The 22,937-nt window shown below is 51.3% G+C and overlaps 7 protein-coding genes across 7 annotated transcripts; 4 read left to right on the forward strand and 3 right to left on the reverse strand.

Moving 5' to 3' along the window:
- Positions 1-2,089: 2,089 nt before the first annotated feature.
- Positions 2,090-3,811, forward strand: VFPPC_13105 (dsp1-1-like protein; the record flags this gene model as incomplete). Its single annotated transcript, XM_018290882.1, has 2 exons — positions 2,090-2,189; positions 2,259-3,811. The coding sequence occupies 2 exons, from the start codon at positions 2,090-2,092 to the stop codon at positions 3,809-3,811; spliced, it is 1,653 nt and encodes a 550-aa protein (XP_018150016.1).
- Positions 3,812-6,444: 2,633 nt separating this feature from the next.
- VFPPC_01535 (heterokaryon incompatibility) lies at positions 6,445-8,565 on the forward strand (the record flags this gene model as incomplete). The annotated part of the gene is made up of 1 exon (XM_018281344.1): positions 6,445-8,565. The coding sequence occupies one exon, from the start codon at positions 6,445-6,447 to the stop codon at positions 8,563-8,565; it is 2,121 nt and encodes a 706-aa protein (XP_018150018.1).
- Positions 8,566-9,887: 1,322 nt separating this feature from the next.
- On the forward strand, positions 9,888-10,232 carry VFPPC_18695 (hypothetical protein; the record flags this gene model as incomplete). Its single annotated transcript, XM_022430268.1, has 1 exon — positions 9,888-10,232. One exon carries the CDS (start codon positions 9,888-9,890, stop codon positions 10,230-10,232), a length of 345 nt encoding a protein of 114 aa, XP_022285988.1.
- Positions 10,233-16,656: 6,424 nt separating this feature from the next.
- VFPPC_18694 (hypothetical protein) lies at positions 16,657-16,992 on the reverse strand (the record flags this gene model as incomplete). Its single annotated transcript, XM_022430267.1, has 1 exon — positions 16,657-16,992. The coding sequence occupies one exon, from the start codon at positions 16,990-16,992 to the stop codon at positions 16,657-16,659; it is 336 nt and encodes a 111-aa protein (XP_022285989.1).
- Positions 16,993-17,935: 943 nt separating this feature from the next.
- On the reverse strand, positions 17,936-18,292 carry VFPPC_01538 (hypothetical protein; the record flags this gene model as incomplete). Its single annotated transcript, XM_018281346.2, has 1 exon — positions 17,936-18,292. The coding sequence occupies one exon, from the start codon at positions 18,290-18,292 to the stop codon at positions 17,936-17,938; it is 357 nt and encodes a 118-aa protein (XP_018150020.2).
- Positions 18,293-19,179: 887 nt separating this feature from the next.
- On the forward strand, positions 19,180-19,960 carry VFPPC_18693 (hypothetical protein; the record flags this gene model as incomplete). Its single annotated transcript, XM_022430266.1, has 2 exons — positions 19,180-19,428; positions 19,484-19,960. 2 exons carry the CDS (start codon positions 19,180-19,182, stop codon positions 19,958-19,960), a joined length of 726 nt encoding a protein of 241 aa, XP_022285990.1.
- A 749-nt stretch (positions 19,961-20,709) lies between these two features.
- Positions 20,710-22,770, reverse strand: VFPPC_01541 (CHY zinc finger domain-containing protein; the record flags this gene model as incomplete). The annotated part of the gene is made up of 1 exon (XM_018281347.1): positions 20,710-22,770. One exon carries the CDS (start codon positions 22,768-22,770, stop codon positions 20,710-20,712), a length of 2,061 nt encoding a protein of 686 aa, XP_018150021.1.
- Between the last annotated feature and the right edge of the window lie 167 nt (positions 22,771-22,937).

The raw sequence follows: 22,937 nt of genomic DNA on the forward strand, positions 1-22,937 counted from the left end.
TCGCACAAACTACGGAGTAGATACGCTCAGAGTCCCCTCCCCGATTTGTGCCTGTAAAAAAAAGGAACCCAATATTGAGCCCTTCATCAGAGTGTTGACAGTTTTCATGTGTGTGGCTGTGTTATTGTGCTTGGACAACCACCACAGTTTGGCGCTTTGGTGAGGTCTGAGCGAAGACATCCAGGAGTCGGGACCGACCACCCGAAGACGCGGTCACAAGTTATCCTGAATCAATCGAGCGCAATCAATTACATACATACCGGTACACTACCCCGTGGAGTACCGTACTGCACGCTACAGTAATTGCAGTCAGTGCATTGTAACAATATGTGCTGCTGCTATTGCCTGGGACTGCAACAAAGTCCAGACTGCAGGAGACGGGCGACATGTTTCTTCTCTGATCGACGAGACAACGTCGATGGACGTCTGGTCGAGACTGAACAATAGCAGGCCGGGCAACCAGACTCGTGCTCAAGTGAGGAGAGGCCCAAGGGCACGGCCAGCAGCCTCAGACAGTAAGCAGCTTGTTCTAGGCCAGTCCCTGAACCGTACGGGCTCCCAACTCCGTTTTAAACATGATGTGAATCTCTGCGCGTGACTGCCAGTTGTCCGGTTGTTCGAGATCACGGGGAGATGCCCGTTGCGGCAACACTCTGAGAAGTTCGCCTTTTGGTCAGGGTCAGGTCTTGTGTTCTTGGACGGTCAGCCAATCCCTGCTCCGTCGACAGTAAGAGACGGCCCAGATTGGCCAACACCTGGGGAATTGCATGAGCATTGGGAATTGATTGGGGCAAAATCCCCCAAAGGGCCTCGGTGACGGACAACCGAAACGGAGCACCCGCCATCACATGATGGAAGACGGTGCGCATCCACAGGCTCTGCCTGGACTCATCACGGTCGAGGTCGACCACAGGGCTGGAGGCCTTCGGTGGGCAATTTGAGTGCTTGATTCAGGGCCAAAAGTCAAAACGGAGACGCGGCCCAAAAAGGCTTAGTTAGATTTTGAGCCAACTAAGCCCCTAATGGTAGTGCTTTGGCTGCACTCAACAACAGAGTGGCAAGGTGCTACCCAGTTAGGCTTAAAGCGTAAAGCCGAAGAGGTCACGCTGGACAGAGCCAGCAAAGGCCAAATGGCCCCAGGGCAGGTTCCCCGACCTCGTCTTTCAATCTCGCACCCCCCCTTGCTCCTTGGTGCACCTGGGACTTTTGGGGGCCTGGAATTCCAACGAGCCCACGGTTACTGATCACAAGAGGCCTTGGACTGGGTGTCTCTCTCAGCACCCCAAAAGCAGAGCGTGCTGTGCTGGCCCTGTGCACTGGACGCTGTTCCCAGCGGCGCTTCCGTTCGGGACACCGCTTCGGCACCTTTGGCTTCTTTTCGCACCCCCCCCATTTGCTTTCCGCGCGCTCTCACCCCCCACCCTTGCGTTTGGTACGTACCACATGGTTCCGACCCTTGTTGCTCTCGTTGGGTCTGAAGTGCAAGTTACATCCACGCCACGACTCAATGCCCTTGGGCTGCACTTCCCTCCCCCGTCCCACTGTCGTTATTCCCACATCATTCATGACTACATTAGTATATCCTCTTCCCCAGACACCCTCCTCCCACTGCCATTCTCTCGTCTCCATCTTTCCCTCCGCATTGTATGCTCTGTCGAACCTTCAACCGACTGAACAAGATATATCCTTCAAGGACACATCGTCTCCTTTGCATCTAGCAATACTCTGCGCCTACTGCGAAGCCAGCGACCACTCCAGCTACTCAATTGTGCCACTCGCCCATCGACATTAGAGTCATACCAACGCCTCGCCCCCATCTTGGCAACAACTACACTTGCATCCAGCAACTCCACGAATTGGCGCAAGAACCGCACCTGAACAAAACAATCCGACACGGCTTCCAATCGAGACTATTCAACTGCGTCGGCCTCCCATACCAAGGATTCTTCACCACTTAAAAGCTGCCCAGCGTTCGCATCTCGGAAGCGACGAGGCATGCTTCTTTGAGACACCATCCAGGCGACTCACCCCTTCCAAACAACGCACTCTTACACCTGCTCGAAAAGATCGAGCATCACAAATGGCAGAGATGCCTTATCGGTTAGATACACACGTCTTAACGGTAGACGCCAACGTCATTCACAAGGTCGACACGGCCAATCCTGCCAACCTGTATAGCATGTGGACCGGTAAGTCATATTTTCGCCACAACCCAGACCTGCCCGCATCGCTTGATGCTGACCAACCGGACTTAACAGTCTTTTCCCGCTGCGCAGATTCAGTAGAACAAGGTAGAAGATTAGAAAATCTGAGCTGGCGTCTCTGGCAAAGAGAGCAGCTCGTCGAGAACGCAAATAAAAACGACGCATCTTGCACCACTGCCACCACCACAGACACTCTCCCCAAGAACGTCCCCTCAGACGCGAGGATACAAGAAGTTCCTCAGCTCTCCGGCAGCGTCGAGTCATTAGCCGACGACGAGGCCGTCGACTTCACCTCTGTCTCCGCACCTCTCGAGATCCGACCCAGGATACGCAGACTGGATTCTTCCACCACCCGAAGAGATCGACGCATCAGCTCAGACGACTTTGAGAAGATGATCGTCTCCATCGTCAAGGACAAGGCTCCCCTTTCTGCCCCATCACAAACATCGCCGTTGATGGCTTCCACCAAGGAGCCGGCCCCTGCTCCTCTCCCTCCCACCCTCACTCGATCCGGATCGACCACAACCGAATCTCAATCCTCAGAACAGATTTCCGAGGACTCACATCCTTCTCCCATGCCAACCTCGGAGGGTATCGAGGTACAGGCACTCTCTTTCCCAGAGCCAGCCGCTGCTGCTTCTTCGGAAGACCCCTTGCCTGAGCCCAGATCTTCACCGGCACCCATGGATGTGCAGCCCAAGAAGCAGCCTGCCCGGTTTGCCCTCGGTGGATCTTGCTCCTCAAGCGAACATAGCCAAAGCATCGACAATGTCAAGGCCACCTCCACTGCAGTCGGCAAGAAGCCCATGTTCCAGATTGGCGGCTCATCAGGAGAGGATTCTCTCAAGAGCTCCGTCCACTCTAACGTCCCCATCACCCTCAACAACATGCCATCCGAGCTTATGCAGCAGAGTGAGAATGCAGTTGACTCTGACACCGAGGCCGAGTATATCGACGAGAGTGCCATTGACGATGACGACTCGTCTGACTGGGAAGACTCCACAGAGGACAGCGGCAAGTCTAGTGTTGACGACAAATTTTTCCAGCGTGTCGAGTCCAAGGCCAACCTGGCATCTCGCCCATCGCTTATTACTCTCATGCTTGCCCAGAACGAGCGAGCCAACACTCTCGGCAACCAAGCTTCACAGTCTACTCCCGCCATCCACCGATCCCGGGCCGCGCCTAATGGTATCAGCCTCGCTGGTTCTCCCAATGACTCTGACGAGGCCCCACTCATGATGAAGGGTTTCCGACACGCGGCACTCAACCCCATCAGCGAGATCCCTCGATCTACCGCCCAGCCCATCGTTACTCGTTCTACCCACACCAACTTCCCTGCGGCCTTCTCTCCACGGACCACCCGTCGCAACATGCTGGCTACCGAACTTACGGAATCCCTCCGACTCAACCTTGTTTGGGAGCGACAGCAGAAGAAGTTTGGTGGCAAGGCGTTGCTCAAGCGCCGCCACACCTCGCAGGATGTTGCCAATCTGAAGCAATATCCCCAGAAGGCATGCATGAAGCCTAGCGAGGATGTGGAAGCACATAGCTGGAACCAATATTTCTCCAAGGAAGCCCTCAATGGATACCACTCCAAGGGGTGGTAAACAGCAGGTGCCCTTTGACTCTTCGGACGGCATATGGAACATGTACAAACTCTGGATGGCTTGAATAGCCCGCCCACCTGGCAAGGCTATGACGCGCCTTGCCGTGTATATCTGAACGGCGTATAAAGATTTTCCTTGAAGACACTCGGATCTTCCTAATCACATACCCACATCTTGGACTTTTATGACGACACTTGGGCTTCGACCCGAGAATACTACGCGATTCGTTTTAGCGTTACATGCATTACCAACGGAAGCACAGCATTTATAGCGTACACATGGAAACACGTAATTTGACGTGTCTGTTTGTTCGCGTATCTCGTGCTCTACCTTAATGTCTTGTTTTTTTCTTACATTTCTAATTTCCAAAAATGGAATTTCACTTTGCGAGGCGTTGCATATCATCATTCTTCTCTTTTCACACCAATGATACCATGGTCTGGACTTTTTTATCGGCTCCACGGGGAGCAAACACATTCATGTTTAGTAGATTGGCTCAAGGCTTTGTACTCTATCAAGGGAAACGGGGGTGAAAGTATCAAGACGGACATTCTACAAGGGCGACCTTGAGCGGGGGATGCATCTATCCCTCACTTGACGAATGCCAGGAGAGTGACGGAGGGGCAAAAGCTGGAAGAAGAAAACAAGCGGAACAAAGAGAAAAGTGAGAGAGAAGGGGAAAAAGGGCGCAAATGCGCGACGGGGGTATGCAAATGGGGAAGCCGGTCACAGAACCCGACGAGGCGAGCAACTTGTTCTTCATCTTTACATGGACAAACAGGGAGAAGAAGCTGAGCTGCTTGGAGAGGTGTCTGGTGTGCCGACATAGGAAGAGCCGCAAAAGCATGAATTGAATAAACTATGAACTCAAAAACTACTGGTGCAATTTTCCTTAGCTAGTGAGGTCTCGCGTGAAGATGGCCATGTACGGAACTGGCGACGATCTGTAACCTTGGATGGGATTTCCATTCCTCGGGAATTGATATTGCCATGGTGTGAGCTTTGGTGGGCATAAGGCGGAGGTAGCGGTGAATGGTGACTGCGTGAGCGAGGAGGGGTGGGCATTGAATTGCAGATTGTCTGTCGAAGCTTGACCAAGTTGGTGCATGTTGAATGCATCAATTGTGGAGCATTCGATTGGCGGAGAAAAACGACCCAAGTGTCACGAGCAGACGATAAGCTTTTTTCTCCTCCTCAGCAGACTGCCTGACACTTGTTTGCAATTGGACCGGGGCCAAAGAAGCCTTGGGACCAGCAGAAATGATGAATGTGCTTGCAATTTGAACCGACCGGACCCTTTTTTCTGGCAAAACCGATCACAGAGCCCAATTAGCCGTAGGGCCGAAAGACCCTGCCTGCATGGAAGTCGGAAGGCCTTGGGTATGTCAACGATTTGAACCAGGGTCAATTCTAGCTGTGCGTGCAGTGGTTGGGAGAGGGGCCCGTCATTTTGACCGCCATTCAACTCAGTTGACGCAGGGTCTTTCTAGCTGGGCTGAATTTTTTTTTATCCCTCAGGCCATTTTTAATTCCCATGGCTGGGGTCACTGCTTTACAGTACTCTGTACAGGGAAACTATTATAGCAAAGATTCTCCGTATTGTAGGGGGCTGTGCTGGCTTGTTGAAGAATGGTGAGGTCGGTCCGACTTGGCCGTTTTCAAATGCCCATGTCGGGGAGGTTCGGCAATTTACCCGACCACGTTTTACAATAGCACTCTTTCCAGCACACTGCACTTGCTGGGTAAAGTAATCGGATAATTTTGCACCTACGGGGTAGTAGAGTTATTTTGTTGCAACACGGCCTTGGTGGTTTCCAATTTTTTCCTGCACGGTTGACTGACTGACATGTAAGTACGTCGTTCATGACGTGCAGCGTGATGCGAGGCGCCGGCGTCGGAGGCAAGGGTTCACGAAAGAGGGGTCTCGTGTGAGGAAATTTTTTGCACAGGTGCTTGATAACTCGGGGGTGTGTATTGCGCTGCATATGATGTTGTGGATTGGGGAATGAGAGGGCTCGGCATTTGAAGGGTTTGGCTGGTGGGTTTGGTGGAGAGCGGAAGATGGAATGGATTGGACCCTTTTGTTTGTTCTGTGGTGATGAGGTGTGGTTTTGATGAGTGGCCGTGGGTGGATTTGAAGATGTTGATTGTTGGTGGGAGGTGGAGGTGTGGCGGGTGAGGCGAGGCACCGTCATGGGAGATGTGTTACGGTTGTAGAGCTGGTAGCCTTGCATACCTAGGTTGTCTGTATAAACAGGTTCGTGATGAAGTTTGAAGTTTGTTGCTTTTGATTGAGTTTGTAGGAATGAATTGTCCGTTTCTGACATATCACGTTATCCAGCATGGTGCAGCTGTGACGTAGAAAGTCAGCAGTCTGGTATTTCAGGCAGCTGCACTTCCACGCTCAATGTAAACTCCTACATCCTAGCCGCTATATCACGGTGACAAAAGACCTAGCGTCACAAAAGGCAACTCCAGGTAAAATATATCCCAGAGATTGAGTTTGCGACAGATCAAAGGCAGCACAGCCTTCAATACGCAGCTCCAATGCCGGCGATGCCCTGAGGGTCGCGTCTTGTCTGGAGACTAAAACCACCAACCTCGCCGCGTGCCTGGAACAAAAGTCGCCGACAATGGACAAATACCAGTATGAACCGCTGCCTTCCAACGGCAAGCATATCAGACTTGTGGTTCTACACCCTCGCGTGGCCTCGCGCCCCGATGACATCCGAATCACGATCGCCAACACACCCCTGGAAGCTGGACAACGGCTATGGCCATCCTTCATGGCTCTATCGTACGTGTGGGGAGACACAAACAACAGACCAGATATCAAAGTCATCAAGTCGGCCGACGATTCAGACTCCGAAGACGTCGTCTCCGCAAAGAGAATCTCAGTGACAGCCAATCTAGCAGAAGCACTCAAGTACCTGCCCTATGCCGACAGCCACATTATCCTCTGGATCGATGCCCTCTGCATAAACCAAGACGACCTGGAGGAGCGCGCGCAACAAGTCAAACTCATGGCAGAGATATACTCCTCTGCCGAACGGGTCCTCGCATGGGTCGGACCAAGTTCACACAACAGCAACGTCGCTCTAAACATGTTCCACCGCATAGCCGACTCCATCGACGTCGACGTGGACAGCCCCTCGCTTGAGATTCGTCGCAAGGAGTCAAAGTGGACAAAGGAGAGTGACACGGCTGCAATGTATTTCCAACTCCTGCTGGACCCTCAGTTCCCCTTACCTTGGGATGGACCTGAAACCCAAGCCTTCGAGGCCTTTTTCGACAGGTCCTGGTTCGGGAGGCTGTGGGCTCGGCAGGAAATCACACTGGGCGCAAAGGACGCCCTCATACTATGCGGTTCTTCGTCCATGGAGTGGGCAAAATTTAAAAAGGCAGCTATTTTTCTAAGCAAAAAGGCCAAGGATGTGAACAATCCTCGGTTCCAGCAGTACTCTGATAGAATGAGTCTCGTGGCAGACACTGTCTCGCACCGGGGGCCGGCACGGCTCGGTGCCCTGCTGCGGCAGATGCAGTGTACGGAATGTGCGGATCCCCGCGATAGAGTCTACGGCATCATGGGTATTTTTCCAGCTGTTTCGCAAGGTCTAGTGGAAAAGATACAGCTCGATTACACAAAGCCCGTGGTTCAAGTGTACAAGGAATTGGTCCTCGCTGAGATGGAGGTGACATGCAGAGCCGATCTGCTGTCGGAGTGTCGATTGGCAGACTCCACTTCCCCGGATTGGCGTCCTTCATGGGTACCGAACTGGACGGTGAGGCGGCAGCGGCACTTGGTCATGTCGGACCAATTTGCGGATGGGCAGTCGACCGTGGCGGCGTGTGTCGAAGGGGAAAGTTTAAGGATCAAAGGTGTTTGCGCTGCTACAGTTGTGGATGTTGTTCCAATCGTCATTCAGGACGCGGCGGCGGCGACCTCGCCGGTACCTCCGGTGGTGACGCTGATCAAGAGACTTGCTACAAAGCTTGATCTTTCTGAAGAAGCGAGGTACCAGTCTTCACAAGGGAATAGTATTCTTGAAGCGCTGTGTTACGTATTTGCTGGTGGTAGCAGTCATGTTGCAGAACATCTGTCGGATGAGCGGATGACGGTGGGAACGCCCAGCATAGCGCAGTTTATGCGCTTCGTCAAGTTCGCTCTCGCTTTTGATATCGACGATGCCTCGACTCGAGAGCTAAGCCAGGAGTTAAGATCGGATATCTTGCTCTGCATGGGCGTTCTGGCGCAGGCCTGCCAGGATAGATCACTGGTCATTATGGAGGGAGGGTATATCGGGATGGGGCCAGTGCTCGCACAACCTGGGGACCAGATTGCCGTGATCCTCGGCTGTACAGCTCCATTGGTTTTAAGGTCCTCACATATATCGAATCCAAGGGTGTCTGGCAACGATGATACCTTTACTGTTGTTGGACCTTGCGATGTGTTTGGGTTGGACTGGGGACAGGCTCTTCTAGGTCCTTTACCAGAGGGAATGCGTCTTATATGGAGTCCGTCTGCGCCAAACGGAGATGCCAGCCCGGCATTCAGGAATAAGACTACAGGAGAAGACACGTTGTTGGATCCCAGAATCGACTGGGACTTGCTCCGTGTTGAAGGCAAGGAGTATGCATTTGTGAAGGCAGCTTCTACGACTGGCGCAGCAGGCGATGTGACCATGTACAAGAGACCTGATGCGGCGTATTTTGAGAATAAAGGCATCAAGCTGAGAGACTTTAATCTAGTATAGGCCACTGGGAACAAGGTTCAAAGAAAGTTAGTTGTACAGCATTGTGGTGATGGCTTTTACGGATGACTACCACAACGATTTAATTGGAGACGCTCGCCTCGTATTTACCACCACATATCAATACCATTATCAATTAATCAATCATACGAATATACAGAGTCAAAGTCACTAATCTCATCAATGACGTGGCGGAGTTGTCTACCCTCATGACTTTCAATCGGGTCAACTCGGGAGGAGAGACCCTGACGCGGAGGGCGTGCAAATAATCAGACGATCCTATTCCTCGATTTCACTGATCGATCAACGGCTGAACGGTCAAACATCAGGCCAACCAGCAGGCTGTCGGACTTTACAAGCATCGGAAACATGCGCGAACGCTCTTCGAGGTCGCAGGCATTCAATGAGACGCCGGGGCAAATTGCCAACCCCTGCTGGTATCGGCGAGTACATCAGACAGTTCAATACGGAATGCAGATAAATTAATTAAATTAATCTACGTAGTTTAAAATCATGTATCGTCACTGAAATAGTCAGTAGCACAAACAAAGCACAAAGACTTTGCGACCAGACATGTCAATACTAAAACGCAAAGACAAGCTTGCCGCATGCGGACCCGACTGTCAATGAATGCGAATGCGGCACTGTTGGTTTTGCGGGGTTCCATGTTGGGACTCGACAGAGGAAAGCTTGTGAAAGAGACTGGAAGACGCGGGGGCGGTGTCTTTGTTGGATGCCGGGAACAGCGACCGTGTCAAAAGTCCGGTCTCAAAATGGGACCAACTAAAATTAAAAAGAAAAATGAAAGAAGTGTCAAAAATAATTAATTTTTGGCAATATTAAAATAATCACCGAGTGTTGTTCTGTTCCCCATCCGTGCGCACGATGCACGTCGACGATGATGGGGCACGAAAAAGACCAGGGATGCATGGATGGATCGTGGGCGGCCATGTGAAAGCACTTGAGATCAAATGTCGGCTCATCATGTGCGTGCGTTGTCTGGTGGTTGATGATTTGATGGCTGCTTTGTACTTTGTGTTTACCTGTGTACTTGTTGATAGTTCTGTTTACAGGTATGAGGAGGCTATTGCGGCGTTCAACATGAAGCCCGATGGATTAGCAAATACTGACGACAGACACTGCAAAATCATCCGACAAACTACATGTCCTTGCATCACTGTGGTGTAAGTCTCTGGTAACATTGAGCCCACACACTATTGTCGTGGATGCACACCGGTTCCGATCTTAGCAGAGACACAACATATCGCCCGCCCTCCTCTTTGTTCATCGGTTCCGATGAGCAGTTCGCCCGACTGAGACAATCGATGCATGACAACAACTCGGCCCAGAAATTAAAACACCACATGTGCTCTACTGACGGAGTTATCCATGATCAACGCCGATGTAGGCATTTCCAGGAGAACATGCGGTCCGCCACGGCCCAAAAGAGGCTTGACTTACACCACCGAGCTTTGGCGTTGATCACACGGCTCTTACAATACAACAGGCAACCACGCTGCGGTATTGTCAATGGCAAAATTTCAGGCAGTCAGTCAGCCAAAGACACGAGACCAGTGATGCAGTGCCATCTAATGCCATCGGCTCATGCCGCCAGCTCCATCACCAAATCGCCTGTTCAACGACCCAGCGCGGGCCGCCGTATGCCGTGAGCCACAACAGCATCTAAAGAATACAAAAACAAAATGAAACTAAAAGAAAAGAAATACCACGCGCCATTCGCTTTCCGTATTGAGCAGACGCACGCTCAAGAAGGTGCATATTTAGAAACTCACCGACTTTGAAGGACACGAGAATAGTGCACAGCTGCCGACAAGCTTGGCTTGAGCGTGCATCTTTTCTCTCGTAGTATTACTGGATCCGGAGGGGTAAGGCGCGCAAAGTGCTACGAAAGGGGAAAGCAGACGGTTTGAGAAGCCTGGAGCTTGAGCCATTTTGCGGGGAGAGCAAAGGAAACACGGTTGGTTTGTTCGTGTAGAGTGGTGTTATGATGTAGTGTGTGCTTTGGCTTGATGTGAGTGAATGACTCGGTGCAGGGACAGTGACGGCTATATTTGAATGGGATGTACAGTGCTGTGCAGGTATTTACAATGCGTTTGTTTAAAATAATACAAGTGTGAGATGAAAGAAATGATTTAATTCATTTAATTGATTAATTAATTTAGTTGGGGTGTCTTTCACCCTAGGACCTGTCGATGATGCAAGCTACACTGGCAACCAGCCTCGTGATCCCAACTGCAAAAGAAACAGACAAGATCAAGATGGCCAACAACAAAACAACAAAGGCAGCCTAAATCACGGCGCGAATACCAATCCAAGCTATCCATTTCGATGACCCAGCATCCAAGGACCAAGATTGAAGCATGCGCCTTGTCATCGAGATTTGCTCCCCGCATCACCGCGGGTAATGATGTTGATGGAGGGGGAGTGTGAAGCCCATTCAACTACGTCATGAACAAGAGCATGAACTTGACATGGACAAGGGGGAGTTGAGCCGTCGGCGGACCGGGAACACACCACACCACAATGCCTTTGTTGATCGCCAGTAATGAACCACGCGACGTGTTGGCGATTTGGTGACCGTTTTGGGGTTCAATGCTGTTCAAACCGTTGGAGTTGGTGCCGCCTTGTTGTGTTCAAATGTTGTTTATTAATTATGCGATCGCGATCGCTTCCGCATCACCGGATGAGTTGACGGCCATATCCAAGATTACCCAGCACCATTGCGTACCAACTTTTCATCTTCATCCCAGATCCCAGCACTGGAAATCACACCGACGTTGGCGTCGCGAAAGCAACCACGATACCGCGCCACCAAATCTCGCGAATCCTCACTCCACGCTTGAATTGATACAAACCATAAGTTACCAAGTTTGATCAAAACAGGAAAATGCGCGCCGGCGACAGCGACAGCGCCAACAAGTTCGTTCCGCGCCAGACAATCCCCAGGATTCGACCTCGTGGCAGATGACTTGCGATGGGATGGCAACATGCAACCTTGACCGCGTCCGAAACAGGTAATTCTTGCCTTTCCGCGACGCTGCGTTCCGCCCAGCAGCAATCCTCAAACAGTGTGTGCTTGATCAGAAACCGGCCTGTCAGCTTCCTTCAGGAGCACTAAACAGTCCGTTTTGGGTGCTTCAGAAACATGGGGGCTGCTGGAACCGGCCCTGTAAGGCCACGACACGTAACGGAGGGCCGATGCAGCGTTGCATTGAAGAAGAGCTTGGTGGTGTTCCGTTGCTCGCTCAGGGCAAATTAGGTCACTATTGTCTGTTCAGGAAGGGGTTTGAGAGAAGCTCGCCTTCAGACCCGAGCTGGTGTGGCGCATCAGCCTCCTACGAAAGAACTTAGTCATAAGGTCAGACACAGACACCACCACCCAATGGCGCAATGGAGGCAAGGACCCAACTTTTCTAGAAGGCCAGAAGGGCTTCCAGACACGTGGGAAGCAAGTGTGTTCCACCGCACTGGGGGAAAGCCAAGCCAAGCAAAGAAGAGAAGCGTGTGCACGGGCCACTTTGCCCTGCTCCTTCAGAAGGATCACAGGCGTCTCAGCGGGGGACAACTGCGAGCAAATCCCGGGTTCCCCAAGCGGTATAGCGCAAACGCCCCACTTGGTTCGTTCTCGCGCACCAGTCAGAAAATTGCAATAAAAAAAGCAACAATGGTTTTTGGACCTTTATTTTTTATTCGGCTGCCTGGGTTCCGTAGGTCACGCTCACATTGCAAAGCTACCGGGGAGCAGTCCGCCGACTGGCCCGGCTCACTCTCACACGCACACAAACACCCCGCAAAAAATACGCTCCTTTTGCCGTCGCTATTGGGTCTTTCGCGCTGGATTGAATTGTTGTTGCCCCCACGGATCAAAGGATCGTTATTCATGTGCCCTTGAGAAAAGGATGGCGTTTCGGAAGAGCGCCGAGGTAGACACGGCAAATGGGTGCGCTTCCCTCGGCGGCCCATGTGGCTGAGGAATGACGATGATGGCTTCAACTGGGGAAAACGGGTAGAGCTTGAAATTGGTGTATGATGCATCGTCGGTCTGGTTGACTGCAGGAAAAATCGCGACCAGAGTGCATGACATTGAAATGCAGGCTGACCTTCGTGCAGTGGAAAGGCGGAGAGGAGCGGAGCGGCAGCATGATGGGGAATGCGAGATGACTTCATGGCTCCCCTTGCAACACCTGCACGGTGAATACGGTACAAGACCTAGCAGGCAGTCGGGTCAGGTGTAGCGCCTCCTTGGTGAGATTTGAAGGATTTCCTGTCAGACGGGATGCTGCAGGCTTGGCTTCAGCAAAAGGTGCATTGCAGGGTTCGCGGATATCGCTCGCGCAGCCATCGCCGAAGGAGCTTGCAAGTCCCAATCCTTTCTCGAGATGTTGCCAAACGCAGTCACACGCAGATTTGGCAATTTACCCGAACAGTCCGCCCAACAACAATTTTTGGTGATGGGCCGAATGGAAAGGACAACCTTGCTCACCGTGGCTATCGCTAGCCGTTAGGATGGTTGATTGATGCGCATCACTTTGGCAGTCGCTCCATGTCGGCTGTAGTTTGTCGGGGCTGTCCCCGTCGGCTAAAATGGTCGGACTCTTTCTCGGAGGGACAGCAGGGCCTCAACGCCGGGAGTTTGGCCGTCGAGCAAGCACCGAAAATGTCCCATACAGGACTGCACATGCAATTCAATGCTCGACTTGGTGGCCATCCGTTGAAGAGTGTGTGTGCATGCGTGTGTAGGCCATCGGCATTAAGGGAAGAAGCAGAAACGATCAACAATATGTACACAGGCAGATTTAACTCTGTTTGATGCGGTATTGTACGGTGGCACCCTCCGGAGCCTGTAAACTCTGTCCTTTTGACGAATTCCGAAATTCCTTGAGATTTTGTCATTCCCCCAACTTTTAGAATTCACCACACCCCTTCGCCCAACCAGTCGCTGTCATGACCGATTCATTCCGCATTGTGGCTTTGATTTGACCTTTCGGTACTAGCACCCCGATGAATACCCGGCTGGGCTGGAAGAGGCCTCGGGGCCGTCAAGCCCTTGAATGTTGTCGCCTCGGAAGAACTGAATTCAGACCAGACAGTGACGGACAATCTCCCGTACGGCTATTGCACGCCCGACAAATGGCCATGCCTCGATAGATTCGGCGTGGCTCACCCCATCAACTACAGCAGACACTATCCGGATGAGAAGATGGCAGGTCACGGCGCTGAAATCCACAAACTTAGTGCGCTAGCCGACGCAAATACAGGGAGCTTCCTGGCAGTAAATGCATCGCCAGACACACCATTATGACGGGCAGATTACGATTCATGCCAACTGCAGCTGCGCCGCGTCTTTGACTGGGCAGACCAGACAGAGTTGCGAGCTGCATGGCCTCGGGCGCTCACGCTTGTGTCAATAATAGTGTAGTCAATGGGTAATTTCGCTGTAAGTCGTGCGTTTAAACAGTCTGGAACACGGCCGACTGAAGAAGCGAAGGTTGGGCTGCTTTATAGCGTTTTGGCACCTGAGGCCTGGCCCAGTGAATACCTAGCGTAGGGAAGCCATTTCTTCGTGATGAAGGTATCCGGTCCTCCATGACGAGACAATGACAAGCCACTAGCTTTTTTCATCTTGTCGACGCGGGAGGGTGTGTGGCGTATTTGCGTTGCGTGAAATGAGATGCCATTTCAATTGCCGCATTATGGTAAGCACTGTAAAATAACATTTATTTTGCGATTTTATTTAAATTCTGTTCTTTTTGAAACAGCTGCAAAAGAACAATACAGAGTCTAAACATTTTACTCCATGTGACTTTATTGTGACCTTTTATTCTTCCCCCTGTCTTGAGACTCTTGGCCCATACGGTCGCGCGGGGTCTTTGAGACCAGAGTCCAACCTGCATGTCAAGTGGTCCCATGGCCCAGTCGAACCGACGACTTGGGAACATTTGACTGAAATACACCCATATTGGGAAGGTCAATGTAACCACGGCCACGCGACAATGTTGAATTTTTTAGCGAAACACGCACTTTTGTGCCCTTGTCCAGGGTCCAGCCAAAAATTCCGCAAGACCCTCTGCATTGATTATCCCGACCGACTTTTTTCAATTTAAATCGCATGTATTTTATTAAATTGAATTTCAGTCTGTAGGTTTTTGGGTGATGGCATTTCTCGCGGACAATACCGAAGGCAAAAGCCACTTCTGGCGTTTTCGGCGCACACACCCCCCGCGATGTCCCCCGAATGCTTTTTGGTCGCAAATCCGGGGAAAGCTCCAGCTGGCGCCGTTTGGGGGTGGAAAGGTAGCACAGCGTCGAGGCGGACAAATCGCAGTGCGGATATTGTGCTTGTCAGCTTGCACACAGAAAGAGTCATTGTGGAGGGTGGCTTTCTTGTCGCGGCACCGCGGGTGTCCGCTGTGGCTCTCATGACTGACTCTTGACATTGGAGTGAGGGAGCCGCGGCGTTGGCCTCCGGATAATTGTCCGCGTCCGGGCCGACGGAGCATGAATCAATCCATCATTTCTCTTGACTCTGGCGTTTTGAGACTCAAGGATGGGATATCACCCCCTTCCAGAAGCCACGGCGAAGGTGGAAAGCAAAAAGCAAACGGTGGCGTTGTCGACAGTGTCATGTACACTCACGATTGCTTCGGAGGAACAAGCCAGTGTTAGTCTGCAACTCTGACTACAAGCTTCTGACGATGTTTATACCGGAACTAGAGCCAAAAGAGTCCCAACTTGCATACGGAAATCCCATGACTTCGCGGCCCAAAGAGCGGAAATGCTGCTCACAATGCCGTCGCCGTGGGTACCCGTGGAACCACGCGATGAAGTAATCGTTTGGCAATGTGAATAAGCCTTGCCCTGATTACCACATCCACATGTGGTGACATCCAGCGACCGAAAAAGTTCTTGGTTTAGTTACCACGTAACAGAAACTTTTATTCCACATGCCCGTTTGGGTGGGCGACGCCTTTTGGGGGACTGCCTGTTCCAGTTTGTGGCGTTTTCATCCCCCCAGTATACTCCGTAGTTGTGGTCCCTACGCTTGTGCTTGTCTGGAGGGATCTATCTGCAACATCTGGAATACGGCGGGGGCGTAATAAACGGTTTCCTCAAAGGGTTCTTAGCGGCGGAAAGAGAAAAGATCAAGAAAGTTTTAGGTTGAACGTTAAGCAGAGTGGAATGTCACTGCGGCCGGGGCCGGTTTGCAGTAGATACAACACAATACCGACGACATGTCGGCAGATGAAATGCTCACAATGCAGATGCTGATTTTGGTGACATTACTACAGTCTGTGTGTATCTTACTATTCCAGTTATCGTTTCTTTTTGAATACCCACGAACTGTCTTAAGCACGAGCCATTACGTGCATCAGTTTCGTGGGGAATTTTTTTTTTACAAATTACTGCGTTTTTGTTGGCGAGCCATTCAGACCTCGCCTCAACATTGTTAGTAATGCCCAGACAATATGCCCATGCATGACCTGCCGCAGGGCCAGAGTCGCTTCTGCATCTGATTCAGGTCGATTGGGTGCAGACGTCCTCTGCTGTTTGCAGCCAACAGCTACAAATGTACAGGAGAGCACAAAAAGTCCAGCCAGGCACGTAAAATTACGCCCTGCGGCCAGACCAAGCCTTCGGGATCAAGGTTACATTTTGGAACTTGGTCGCAGAACATTGAAACGTGATAACCAACATGCTCACCTTACCAGGCAAAAACCAAAGCAGGAACAAAAAAACAGCGAATCGCGGACGTAGAAAGTCGGCCAACGCCCTTTGCCGTCTGTCGGCCAACATGACCCCAGTATTCCGAATGCTTTTGGTCTGACTTCCCCGTTCATTCCGAGTAAGACGAACCAAGAGAAAAATTTCGAATGCGACCCTGTCCTAGAGCCGTAATCCAGGTACAGACATGCATTTCGGCAAGCAAGCACGAAAAAGGGCATTCAAAACCAGCCTCGGAATGGGAGTCGCCCCAACGGCCACCGGCGTCCACCATTCACACAATATTCCACTTTCAGACCTGGCCTTTTATCGCGATCCTCGTTTCATCCCGTAATTATCCAAGAGTCCACTTCAAGTGCGAGAGAACGGCCCGAGAGTCAGGAACCTGCTACTAGCGTCCTCCACAGGGCAGCCAGGGCAACAGAGTGTCGACTGTTCAACACACTGGGCTCTTTGGTGGAAAGAGGAGGCTTGGAGACTTGGGGCAGTAGCTGGGGTCCTGGATTCCTTGCAAAGCGTAGAAAGTCTGGAAGCCTGCCCAATGTTCCCATTGTGACATGGGGGATTTCGATTTCGGGAGGTGATATGTGAGAACTTGTTACAACAGGGGCAAGGGGGGCGTGTGCACTTGTCCGGGGCATGAGTAAGTTGGTCTGGAGCGGAATGCTGAGTCGAGAATAAATTCATTTGGAGATTTTATTTATTTACGGGAATTAAAAACAGAGAATAGGAGGAATTGGAATTCGTTTTAATTTTTGGGAGGCTTTGGAGAGCGTAGGGCTCAAATGACATTTATCCCACACTGGTCTGTCATTGTACGCTCGCTAGATTCGGACAATATGCACGCACCTGCATGAACTCATTGTTTAAACACAAAGCATTCGTTGTGTGTGTTTGGAATACGTTCAGCTCTTTATTGTCCAAATCCTACATCTCCTCCCAGAAGTGACAGTGCAGTGCAACACAAGCATCGTCAACCGGAGATGGTGCTTCTCTCGGCACAATTGAAGCACATGCTAAACGCCAAAGCTCGGCTGTGTGCATAATAATTCATTGTCGACCACTTTTTTATTCTTTGAATTAAATTCACCGTTCCCTGCTCATTTCGTACCCAGGCTGGCGTCGCATGGCGAAATTGGCCGGCCACAGGGGTTCATTCTGGTTGATAGGTAGCACCCTTCAATGTTAGTCTGGCAAAACCCAGCCACCGACCCGAGCACACTCTACCCCTGACCTGACGAACGAACATTGAACGGGCCCGGGAAGAGCCTCCCGGAGCCGGTGACAGGGCCTCGAGTCAACCAGGAGAGCTCCTCGTTGGTGGTCAAATATGTGAACCTGGTGTTTGAAGGCGATGATCTTGTTCACTTGCTCATTGAAGTTAGAACGCAAGCTGTCGTCTCATTCGGCAGTGTCAGTTGACCCAAAGGAACGAGCAAAGTTGGGCGAAACTAGCTGCAAATATCTTTCGGCACCTCAAGAAACTCCTTCGGCAATCTCTCTGATAACGACGCTCATCCAGTTACTTTGTGCACAACCCATCGCTTGAATGGCTCCGTCTCGGCGGGTTCAACCTTCATTTCATAGTTGGTTCAGCGGCCCCTTTATGAATCTGCAACACGTCTGAGCGTCAATATGGCAACGCCGGACAGGATCCCGCGGGACGAATCGACGCGGCAACGATGTTTGCTTCAAGCTTCCTCTTGGCACTCGGTTTCCAAATCGCAACCATCAGAGCGCATTGACGATTCATAGGACATGCCGCGAACCTGAGTGCAAAACGCCATGTAAATGAATCGTGTCCTTGAAAAGCAAGCCCGCTCATTCCCCGTGCGACGGGCTGGTGCCTGCAAGCATCCCTCGTGGCCTGACCTCGTGGCTCTATCCTGTTTGCCTGCCCGTCTTCATTCTTCCCCACAATATGGAGAGCATTGAAGATGGAGACCTTGAGACGGGGTAGATGAGCCAAAGAGGGGGATATCGCCATGGTGGACGGCGATGCCGACACCAGCGCGGATGGACGCCGTCTCCACCACCCAGCGATGGGGGCTTGGATGTCAAGTGTCAAGGTGTCGGTGTCGGTGTCAGTGTCCTACCTGAAAAGTGGCAGTCCAGACATCGCGGAGGTTTTGGTTGTTTTAGCAACGAGGACCTTGCGATGTGAACGGACCGTTCCATCAGGAGGGACGGCGCCACGAAAACCTGAAGATTGTGGGGTTGAAGAGTTGGACAGTGTCGAAGCGTGAGGCGTGAGCTGTGAACCAACAGCCTCGTTCACAACGGCGTCGTGGCTGGCGATAGTTTTACCATTACGTGCAATATGATACAAAGGGTTTCCTGAGATGCTTCACAGAATGCTTCACAGAATGCTTCACGGAATGCTTCACAGAATGCTTCACAGAATGCTTCACAGAATGCTTCACAGAATGCTTCACGGAATGCTTCACAGAATGCTTCACAGAATGCTTCACAGAATGCTTCACAGAATGCTTCACAGAATGCTTCACAGAATGCTTCACAGAATGCTTCACAGAAAAAGTAGCTGGCATCAGGCATGACAATGCTCGGCACTGAGGCATCCATCGGGGTAAATGCTGCTCGAGGTTTCCAAAATGCAGGCCCTCGAGTGTCAACTTCGGAAGGTACGACCACGTGGGTTTCGGCAACAAAACCGCAAAACTTGAAAAGCATCAAATCCTCCATGTCCATTCAATGTTCTGATTCATCTCCACCTTATTTTAGACCTCAGACATCCAAGTCTAGCACTGCGACCGTTGCACCGCAATCCCCAGACATTGATACTGGCAATAATACAGCACAATACTAATCGAATGTCCCACGCTTTGTCTGTTGCAACTTTGAATCCCTATCACCATGACACATCAATGTCAAGGTTGCATACAACGCCACCACCCCCAACAGTCCCTGCAGCCAAACCCCCACATAGCATCTCGACTTGAGACACCAACAACACAATCCGTCGCGCATCCTCCCACTGAGGCAGAAGAGTTCTGGGGTCCGTTTCCTGTCCTTCTGGTTGGCGGACAAATTATAGTGCTTACAGCACCTGGGCTCTCGAACCAACCACAACATCCGGGGAATCATGTGTCCGTCGAAATAACAGCCAACTTTGTAGATCAACGCGGGATAACATTTCTTCGTCCGCATCAAAGAATAGTGTGCCACGGCGCAAATAGTTCTGTTCTTCGTTACAGAAACTCCTCCAGTCAGAATACCATTTTCCGCCCTGCAGCCTTACCACGACCCTCGCACGCTGGCCACATGCAGGCCAGGTGACAGAGTTGCAGCTCGCTCAATTGCCGGGTTACCAGGGCTGCAATGCAAAGTATTTACCCCAGATCTAGCGTTGAAATTCCAACGCTATCGTTGTAGTCCAGTCGTACGGGTGAAGCAGCAGCGGTACCAGGCTACCGAGGACGAGGCCAATCTCCACGACACTAAACTCACGCCGTCTCGATGTTCTTGCTCCGTCGCGATTTTACTATCCCTGAGGCGGAATCACTTCTTCTCGTCTTGTGTATGGCGGACCGTCACCGAGGAGCTAAGGATCTCCGTTTACCCGGACGGTGATATTGATGACAATTTGGGGCGTCATGGCGGGGTGTGCGGTATTCACTTCCGGAGACCAGTTTAAACCTGATGTACTATTGATTTAATCATGGTTAATTAAATCGTGTATTTTATTTTATTCTCATCTTTTAATTAATTCTGCCAGAATTCAAGCCAACGTATAACATGATAGTAAAGTGTTACCTTTACGCCATGAAGTACGTCCAAACATCACGTACCGCCACAGCACATTCACGCTCACAACCGTGTGATTTGTCACGTCAAACTGTCAAATGAGAATAGACGTGAATAAAAATATGCCAGCGAATCCAGTGCCATTGCCGTGATGCATAATCGCCGTGCACAAATAAACGTCCAGTATTAGACGCCAGCTGGAAAAACGGTGGGGTCACATTACCATTCAACATTGTCGCCGCGAGCGCCCAACACACAGAGTGCATCAAACCAGAAATGTCCACGTGCCCAAAATCCGCATAGAAGTGAGAGCGCTTCCCCTCGAGGCGTTTACATTTCATGTACAGCGGTTACGTGTGTTTCATTTCATGCTGGGACAGTGTGTGGCGATGAGATATGATAGCCGCCCATGGACAATGGAGGCAAATAACATTCTCTTGATGCGTCACGCATTGGGGCAACAAAAGGTGACAAGGAAGCGAATAATCATGATGCGTCGAAATACTAGCTTTTCATTGGTGTTGGTTCGGTATTGTACAATGACATGTCCATCACTAATATGACCAGATGTGAGCGCACACTGGCTCATCACCAACACGGCACCAACCAACAATACGTAGTATTCTAGGGACGCTATCATCACTCCTTCTTGTTCACATCTCTAAGTCGCTTATACTTTCTCGGGTCCTTGCGACTCATGGTCCTCTGATCTCTCGTGCCTTTACCGCCTTCCCAGAATCCTCGGCCCTTCTTCCCAATGACGCTTCGTCCGCAGAAACCACACGCCTCCACCATGTAGTTCTGCTCTCTGCTGCACCAACCGCAAATCATGCGATTCGCCCACTCGTTGGCGTGGTCTTCCGCGCCGTCGTGGCATTTATCACACGGGTGCACGCGGTTGCAGCACGAGAACCGGAACCAACGGTACGACTTCTTGTAGTGAGCGCAGGCGCCTCTCTCTGGGAGCGGTTCCCCCGCGTGAAGACCGAGTTTCTCAGTCTTCCGGCGAGATCCGACTGTTGGTGGTGGCAGGGATCCAGGCGATATGAAGAGAAACTTGACTTCGGGAATCTTGAATGTGAACTTGCCGTGGCATTCGCGGCAGACGTTGGTCATGGTTTCACCCCTGACCGATACAAGTCCCTGGCTGGCGGTTGAGCACCGCGCACATGTTGGGACAAAGGTGCTCGGAAGCATATCTGCCACTTTGCATCCGGACATGTCGATGAATCCGGCGCGGGTCGAGTTTTCGTGAACGAGGGTTTGGTTGAACTTGGCTGTGAGTTGGGTGGCGCACTTTTTACAGCTTACCATCTTCTCGGTGCCTGGTTTTAGACCGGTGATGTCGTTTGTTGTTTTGCAGCGTTCGCATTTCACGCTGATGCTGAGGATGGAAACTTGTAGTACTTCGATGCCATGTAGCTCGATGGAGGGGAAGGACATCATGGTTCCTTTCTCCTGAGCTTCTGTAATTTGTTGTACTGGTTCCGGCTCCGCATCTGCCTTTCGTAGAATAACACCGCCTTCTTCGTCTGATGTACCAGAGCAAAACTCTTCGGAATCTTCGTCATCCTCCACAAAGTCCCACTCTGGCGGCCGTGGAATGACCTTGACATGGCTCCTCTCCTCGGGGGATATCCCAGATGGGCCGGCGACAGGCGCGTCAGCAGCAGAGGCCGCGACCTTCTGTTCTGTTTCCGCTTGCTTCTGAGCCTCAGCTTTTTGCTGTATAGCTTGGGCTTGCTTAGCGAGAGCGTGTAAATTCTGAGTAAGATAGTTCATATGGCTCATGAGAGACATTGGTTTTTGTTCCGCCGCCTTGACCGCAAACAATGCCTCGACCGGCTCGGCGTCAACACCCTCTGCCTCGTTGAGCTGGATTCTAAGATCCTGCAGGGGGTACAAGAGCGGGACAATCAGATGGAGGCTGTTGACGGAATGAAGGCCAGGGGGGAGTTCATTCCTTCTTTTGGGCTCAATAGGCAATGTAAACACGATTCCATCTGCAGAGCGTCGAAATCTGGGCAATCTGCCCATACGCGCCTCAAGCTGGCGCACCTCTTGCGCCCTCCTTGTTTTGGCCTCTGTAATTTGTTCCCTGGAATAAGACTCCTCGGGAATATAAGCCCTTACAACGGGCTTTGGCATAACCGGCTCACTCGGACCCGGTTCTGGTTCTGCCTTGGCAGAAGCAGCGGCATCAAGATGCCTCGTGTCCTTGAAGGCGACCAACTTGACAGTTTCGGTCTTTTGCTCAGAGAGAAACTTTTCCAAGTTCTTATCCAGAGCATTAACAATGGAAAGAATGGTGGCCCCCTTTCTCTCCAAAGCCAGCCTATCCCATCCTCTTTCGACATTTATGCCAAACCCGCGAGGAATGTTACTATTCCTGACTCGCAGTTCCGGCCTTTCATCCGGATAGCTAGCAGGAACGCGTACATCACACTCAAGATGAGTAAGTTCAAAGGGGAAATCCGGGTCGGAAGGCTTCAATTTGAATATCAGAGACGTCGTTCCATCATCGGTAGTAGTCTCCTTGGGAGAGAACCGCCGTCGAAGTTGGCCGAGCTGATATCCTCGGGGGTCCTTTTCTTGGGAGGCCGGAACCGGCTTAGGCACAATTCTGGAAGATGAAGGCTCCCCAACAGCCTGTTTTCTGGTCCGTGGCGAACCGTCGGGCTGCGTCTTCAGAGTGATCATGACTTGCTGGGCAGAAGATGTGCCGACGTTGAGAGGAATGGCGGGCGAGATGGTGGGGGTAGTCTTTTTTTGTGGTTTTCGTTTTCTGAACAAAGGAAACAACCAACGCCTTCAGTAATGCACAGTGAATATAACGATATGAGAATTGATGAGGATTGGACCCTTTG

The sequence above is a fragment of the Pochonia chlamydosporia genome, chromosome 1 (assembly GCF_001653235.2).
Source record: "Pochonia chlamydosporia 170 chromosome 1, whole genome shotgun sequence".
NCBI lineage: Eukaryota > Fungi > Ascomycota > Sordariomycetes > Hypocreales > Clavicipitaceae > Pochonia > Pochonia chlamydosporia.